The 8,094-nt window shown below is 43.0% G+C and overlaps 1 protein-coding gene across 1 annotated transcript in view; it reads right to left on the reverse strand.

The window, feature by feature from the left end:
* dgkg (diacylglycerol kinase, gamma) overlaps positions 1-8,094 on the reverse strand; it is a 114,955-nt gene that overhangs the window by 54,135 nt on the left and 52,726 nt on the right. The window contains 1 exon segment of the mRNA XM_032516518.1: positions 6,857-7,038. Within this exon segment, the coding sequence (XP_032372409.1) occupies positions 6,857-7,038 (182 nt within the window).

An 8,094-nucleotide genomic window follows, 5' to 3' on the forward strand; every position in this document is an offset into this window, starting at 1 on the left:
CTTCTGGTTAGACCCAAGCTGCATTTCGTCGCCTGGTACCTGTACATGTGTAATGACAATAAAGTTGACTCTAATCTAATCTATTTTTGGGACTTTTGGTTCAAATGTTTCCGATACAAAAACAATTTGAAAATGGGTCAAGTTTTACCTGAGACACTACACGGGTTAAATAACCCGTATTTATTATAAAATAAATTTATAATAAATAAATAAATAAATCCCTCTGGAAGCACCTCTACTCTTTCTCCCTCATTGAGAGATTCTGGACCTGGCCTTGCACCACTCACCACCACCGCTGCTTGACCAGTGAAAGAGCAGCGCTCATCAAGATGGTGACGCCGGGCGGACAGGAGGCGGAACCGCCGTAAAGTGCTTCATGCTTCCTTTCGGCGCCCATATTAGCCTGCTCAGATAGGACGCGTGGGCTTACATACTGCAGCCATTGTTTCGCCGTCTGATCTATTTTGTCCACGTAGAGATTGAGTCCGACCCAGACTCTGAGAAGTCTGTAGCTGACACATCAGAAGTAGTAGGTAGTTTTCGTTGCTTGTAAGTTTGTTAGCTTGTGCCTGGCCTTGGATGACAGCTACGATGTACTGCACTGTAGGGGTGGGCGGATCGATCTAAATATCGATAGTATCGATGCCAACGCTGGTATTGGTATTTGATCGATACAACTGTAATTGAATCAATATTTTAATTTAGAATCTCTCTCTACGTTCACCTACTTTGCTTGTGTCTTCCATTCCTGAGCAAACGCCGCTTTCACATCTCGGCCCACATTGTCCTCTCCCCTCCTGCTCTCTTCTGTGATATTGTTGTTGTCGTCACGTTGATCCTCCCCCTCCGCTCCTCTGTGATTCGTGTGTTGTCGTCACGTGACTCCTCTCCCTCCTGCTCCTCTTCTGATTCGTTGTTGTGTCGTCACGTGACTCACGACACAACGCGCCGAGGAGCGCGATCGCTGTATTCATTTACAGTGCTAATAACTAATAATTTTGTGCACTTCAATACATTAATAAAAAATATTGCCTAAAGAATTGATCATTCATTCACCTCAGAAATAATGAAATGCTCTCCCCTACACAAAAGTTTTTTTTAAGTAAAAAGTATCGTATCGGTATCGGAATAAGACCCTATATGTATTTGGTATCGGATTGATACCAAATTTTGCAGTATCGCCCACCACTACTGCACTGAGCTTTCCCTGGGTACGATTGAATTTAAGATTTCAAGGAAGTGCACAGACGTCTCCCCCTTCAGACGAGGGATGTAACAACACCTCTCTTGTGACCAAACGATGCAGATCCAAGTCGGTAGAGCCAGAGTCAGACATCTTAGGGGACATCAACACAGGAAAACAGAGTCCACAGAGTGGAAGGGAACTTTAAGGGTTGTAGCCCCTGTTTTCAGAGGCTAAAAAGACTTTCAATGTGCTTGTGCGTCCACATGTTTAACCACGTATGTGTGTTATGAGCGCCGTTGCGCTTGTCTTTAAGACCAGCCAGGTGTCACTCAGCACGGTCATTCATTACCGTGGTAACCTGGCCTGAACCTGGCAGGCGCTTATTTCCTGTCACTGATACTTCCCCTGACCTTCAGTCTGTGCCAGCGCTAATATCACACACACACACACACCACACACACACACACACACACACACACACACACACACACACACACACACACACACACCCACACCCACCACAACACCACCACACAAACACCACACACACACACACACACACACACACACACACACACACACACACACACTTTTTTATGCACACTTTCTGCTCCTTGTTGCTTTGCCTGTTTCCTGAACTAATACTAAGGCTCTGTTCAGGACAGCATTACATTTAATAGAGCCTTTGTGTCAGTATACTTACTTTAATAAAACCATGAACAATTCTGATGTAATGAAGTGCCCCGGTGGATTATGGGCAACACTTGCCAACCAATGCACAGATCTGAGTGCTCAATAAAAGACATGCAATGCCTCTACATTAATCTGATGGCAATTTAACACGTTGGTCTCATGTCTGAAGACACAGCACAAGATGAGATGCTTCTCATATAGAGATCAGTCTAAAAAAAACAGAATTCAACAATATTCAACAGTAATAATCTGACAAATAGCCTCCCCCTACAGTTTTAATTTACATTTTTACAGCTGCAGGGTGAATAAATAAATATCCAGCAAAACACTTTACATACAGCCTGTTAGCAAATTAAAGCAACACCAAAGACTGTTTTGTACCTTAATGTTTCCAAAATCATGTCAGTGGTTCATCAACTCGTAACAGGGTGAACGGCACTCCTGCATTCGCTTTGCGGCTCTCTACTGGCTATAACCGCACTATCCGCGGATTTGTAGTTCCAATGAGACAGCGGTGATGGACATTTTCCGCCTGTAGGGGCTCCAAAGAGTAAAAGTGCTTTGGTGTTGCTTTAAACTGTCACTCCAGTGATCCGTGATGCTTCTTCACTGATGGGAGATTATAAAACAGGCAGCAGCGGATTCCCTGTGAGAAGCAGGGCCGACACGACAGTCATTAAGTAGTTCACCAATGTCTGAATAACAAAATCCATCACTTTACTAGCTAACAATGTAACAAATTCAATGTCTTAAAACACCACCTCTACAACAGAGAACCAGGTGAGAGATCATATCCTCGGCCCGGATTTATCAAGAGACCCACAGTGAGTTCGGACAAGCAGCTGGGAAGAAGCCGGCTGTCTCCAGTATCTTAATGAATCTGTGGCCTTGGGAGTATTTTATTTTTGAGCACATCATTAACATAAACTGCTCGGTTTGGGTTGTTGGTTTCTGACATAGCTGTGTTTTTAGCATTGCTCCTGGCAATGCTTTTCAACAAGTCTTTCAAACCATACAACGGCAGGGGGCGTTTGCTCCTACCCAGTAATGCGAGCCACAAGAGCATTTTTTTAAATAGCACCCCTAGTAGTGATGGAAATGTAACTGATGGTACATTAATGGTGCATTAATGAAGACTCTCTAAGGGGAAAGTCCTGTGTCTGTTTGACCCATTCACCGGTGGGGGGGGGGGGACGATTCATAATTTAAACTAACCCCCAAATCCCACTGGATGCGTAACAGCTGCGGATTGGCCCCACTGCGTGTTGGCTCTGTGCTCTGCTGTCTGTCAACACCCACCAGGTCTGGATTTGTTGCGGAACGGTTGCGGCCATGACCGACAGCCGAAGTCACGTGGACCCACGAGATCTCGCAAGCTCATGTAGAATAGAACCACAAAAACAACAACGTGTTTCCATCCAGAGGGGTAGAGGGAAAACAACTCTGTGCTGTGTTTTCCCTCTAAAACCAACCTTGTGGTGAGATTGTTTTTTTCTAAGAACAATCCAAGTGAAATCCTAGCTGCACTAGGATTCAAGAGGGCTGCAGTGATCTGCATTAACCTCTTCATGTTGGTTGTTGTGTTCGAGAGAAGCAGCTTGCGACTTATATGTCCATCAGAGGAGGAACAGGATCGTCTTCAGCCTCCTGGCTAATGGCACAGCCAGGGATTGCGGTGCACATTAGGAATTGGCCATTAAGACTAGGAAGCATCTTGCCAGGCACACACATCCATTTACACCTGCGCACCCATACACAGAAACTCCTGCACACCAACAGGCGCTGCAGAGGGATCAGCTTCCTCCCTGCAACATGAGGTGGCATCTTTAACGGCTGCTGACATGGTGCGATTTCCTTCTCTAATTCTTTCCAGGCTGCAGGTCAAGTGGAAGCACTTGAAGAACCGACACCGACCTGTACGCGTCCACAGATGTCTAAACCTACCACTGTTATTTGTAAAGGAAATCTTTTTATTGATTTAACCGAAAGGATGTTTAAAAACGAAAGCTTTAAACAGTATTATTTTAGTATCTGCAACTAAATCACCTTCAATACTGACATTCCATTTTAAAACAAGGAAAATAAATCTGTAACTGGATCTGTACCTATCCTGTAACTGGTGAAGCTATAAAAGGCAGCAGTATAGAATTATATGGAGCCACTTGATGCTGAAAATGGAGGCAGAGGCTTCACACATGTTTATTTAGCTCTCCTAAGGGCACTTTCAGACGAAAGAAAGCGTGGGAGTGTCACTTGAGTGGCCCAAATTCTGTAATGTCCTGTTGTGTTACTTATAGATCTTCTATAAGGACTTGTAATATGTCTACAGCTAGTTTCCAAATACCAGAATATATGTAAACTTATTTTTGGCCCTGGGGATCCATAAAATCTTATCTAATTTAAAATATGGGCATGGATTGAAACAGCATTCCCTTCTGATTTACAGTCCTGAGTAACTTGGCTGAGCCAACCACATGCTCCACACTGTGTCATGTGTCACTGTGCCACAATTAAGTCGGTGAGATAAAAGACAGATGACTGTGCAAGCTTTCAGACTCGGCCTTGCCAGCCTCCCGTCTCCACAGCAACCAAATCCTCAGCAGCAAGGTCTGTGATGGGATGGCAGGAAATGCAAACCCTGTATGGTTTAGTAAACCAGATTTGAGAATTACTAACGGCTACCTCATTGGCGTGAGTCAGAGATCGGCTGCTCAGGTGTCGTGTGCTGCCAGATACACAGCCATCTGTCACTGTGGCTCTCGAAAGGCTCGGCGCTTTGTTCGACGGCCTTGAAACATCGTGGTGTTGTCAGAAGCCGAGGAAAACAGACGCAGCGTCACACGTTAAAGGGATAAAGCTGGAGTTAGTCTGGTTTACATTTTAATTTCAGTTAATTTTTTTGAAACCTGGTTTGGGTTTTTAGTTTCGTTTTAGTGAACTATTATAACCTTGGTGTTTACACTGACATACTGTATGCAGATATCAGTTGGGGGGGGGGCAGTTACATAACATCCCTGTGGTTCATCCTCTTCTTGCCAAAAGCCCTTTAATGTCTAGCTGCGCACATATGTCCTCTTCACTCATATACCACTTCTGTTTATTTATGGCCATATGTACTGTGTATATCTAATGAGTTTGACTGATATTTTTAGTCATCAGCTTAATGGTGCTTAAATGTTTAAGAAAAAAACAAACATCAGATGGCATCTACTTTCTGACATGGTGATGATTCATCTTGAAGTTTGGCAAAACACAAAGTTTAACAGCCTGAACTATACCAGGCTGTTCTCATGAGCCATTCGTACATACAGCCATGAAAAGTAATTTATTTATTACTGTATGCCCCCACATTGACTGCTGCCACGAAGATCCGCATAGGGACGAGGTCGGGGGGGATGGTAAGGTCCTAAAACACAGCGAGCGAGTTTGGGTACCGGAAGAAGCTAAGGGGACAACACAAGAATTCACCCAGGAAACAGGTGTTTTTGTTTCAGTGAAATCTGCATGTACACATATATACACATTCATACATACACAATATACACACTGCAGGAGGGGATAAAGTCATGGTTGCCATTTTTCAATAAAGAAATACCAAAGCCATCCGTTCCACTGACGGGCAGTGCAGAGTGACAACACTTAAGCTAAATCAGCAGAGCTGCACTGTGATTACTTCAGGCCGTGTTTGTCACCTCTGTATTAACGTCCCTGAGCTTTTAAACTTGTACCTCCATCAGGACAACTTAAAAAGGTTGCTAAGCAACTGGGACCTGGCAGCATGTTTCTTGCCTCCAATTAAAAGAGGAAACCTGCACAGGAGGGAGCAGAAAGTCACTGATGAATCTTCTAATTGCTTGTGTCCATGAAGACCAGGTAATCTTTCTCACTGTGTTGTTATTGTTGCAGTTTTGTCTCAGTCAGACAGTATGGGGCCAGGAGTTTTCTATGTATTGTATATTTGCTTATGGTTCCAATTCATATTTGGATGAACTTGTCATCATCATCATTACAAACTTTTGTTCCTTTTTTCTGCACCAAATCACATGGAGGTGTTTGCTGTGTTTGTTTTAGTGTGATATCAAATTGGATTTTAGACGTGTTTAAATGTCATTTGGCCAGGACATTTTGTCATAGTTGATAAAGCTTTAGATAAACAGATAATTCAATATTTGGGTTTTTAAAATGTGGGTAACATGAAATTGTTGTGTTTTAAAAACTAATATTCTTGTAATGCCTTATAATTGGATGATTGTGCAATTTTTGATGCATCTTAAGTTCTTTAAGAAGCATATCTAGTAACAAGGGCCGTCAATAGAATAAAATATTTAATCGCAATTAATCACACGTTTTTTTATCTGTTCCATACTTTAAAAAGAGGATTTTTTCAGAGGTTTTTTTTCTTCCTTCTTATCAACATGGGAGCGTATGCTTGCTTTATGCAAATGTTTTCTATTACTGCAATAATCCAAGCCATGACAACTACTGACCTGAATATTCGAGGGTACTGTGTGCTCAAAAAATACAATGAAAGCAAAATATGACAAACTTAAGCCCCTCAAGCAACAATAGATGGGCACATGTGACCACATGACATGTTATCCAGCATGGCCTGCCTTTAGCGAGGAAGAGGAGGAGGGTTCTCTGTATCAGCCGTATACATGGCCAGCAAGTGGAATCGGAGACTCAACGTACTCTGGTGGAAACTCCCTTCACATCGACGGTAGGTGCAAATAACTTGGGTCTGGAAGGGCTTTGAACATATCACTAAAAAGACCCATTTCTGTCTGCCATCCACAACATTACTGCTGCATCGCTTCCTGATTTCCCAAACTACGGAGCGGTCCGAGGCCCAAATCACAGAACCCGTGTGCGTTAATCGACACCAAAAAAACAAGTGACGTTAAAAAGAACTTGTGTTAACTGGTTATTATCGCATTCACTTTATATTAGGTTACGTTGTATGTTCAGTTTCCTTACCACTCCAATAGAGAAGTAGTTGTTGATGATGCTGTAGGGGACAGGGTCTCCCTTCTCTTCCTTGTCATCAGGGACGATGTCTATGTTCCAGCGGTCCAGCACCCCCTCTGTGCTGTGCTCAATGTCCCGGAGAAACTTCAACAGGCTGCCGCCCTCGTATCCTGCCGAGAACCACCGGAGACGAAGGTGCAATTAGTAAAATACAAGCAAATGCCCAGATCTTTAATTTCTGCTGATGTTCTGCTGAAAGATAAATAAACATACATGAACATACAACAAACAATATGAAATAACACATGAGAAGGAGGCTATAATAATTGGTCCTGACTATACATTAACTAAATTATTATTTCCAATCCATATTTAAAGCCCTACATTTGATTGGCAGGATGGTGCGTTGTATGGGTTGAAACATGAAACACAATGGCGCTGATTATGCTGCCATTTGATAGAGAACGCCACCCTTACCCCCTCCAACACGGCCCGGGCCTGACAGCACCCCAGGGAGCCCCCTGGTTTGGCTCTGCAGCTGACAGCAGTCTGCTTCAACAGCCAGGCGTTTTAATCGCGATCAGAGGCGGAGGAGCGTTCCACGGGTGTCACGAGGGCGTGAGGCATTAATGACTAGCATCACACTGGAAGCATCATGTGTAAAATGTAGGCGTGTTTGCATATTCTGACATACTGGTACTCTCACGGTATAATAGCAATTTCAGAGGGAACAGTTTCTCTTTCCTAGAAAAATAATTGTTCTATTTTCGTCACCACGTCCATCACCACATTTCCTACTGGATGTGTGACATGTATCACATTTATAAGACTCGGAGGAGCCCTTGAACAGTTTCCAATCAAATCTACAGATGACAACATGAGACTTCAATCGTACTATGTTTTTTGGCTTTTTCCCTTTTCTATATTCTGCTATGTATCTTTTTTTGTGTGCATGTAATAGGTTTACAAAGTGAAAAAGCCCAAAGTCCACCGCAAAAGGGCTTACCATCTCCAACCATCTCCAGGGTTTTTTTGTCCAACACTCGTAACAGATGATTTAACCATGATGTTTTTCTAAACTTAATTTGGTAGTTTTGGTGCCTAAACATAACTGTTCCTTTTTTCACAACGTTAACGTGGTTAAAACATCTATCTATCTATATCTCTCTATCTCTCTATCTCTCTATCTCTCTATCTATCTCTCTCTCTCTCTATCTCTCTATCCATCCATCCATCCATCCATCCAT

Source organism: Etheostoma spectabile, chromosome 5, assembly GCF_008692095.1.
Source record: "Etheostoma spectabile isolate EspeVRDwgs_2016 chromosome 5, UIUC_Espe_1.0, whole genome shotgun sequence".
Taxonomy (NCBI): domain Eukaryota; kingdom Metazoa; phylum Chordata; class Actinopteri; order Perciformes; family Percidae; genus Etheostoma; species Etheostoma spectabile.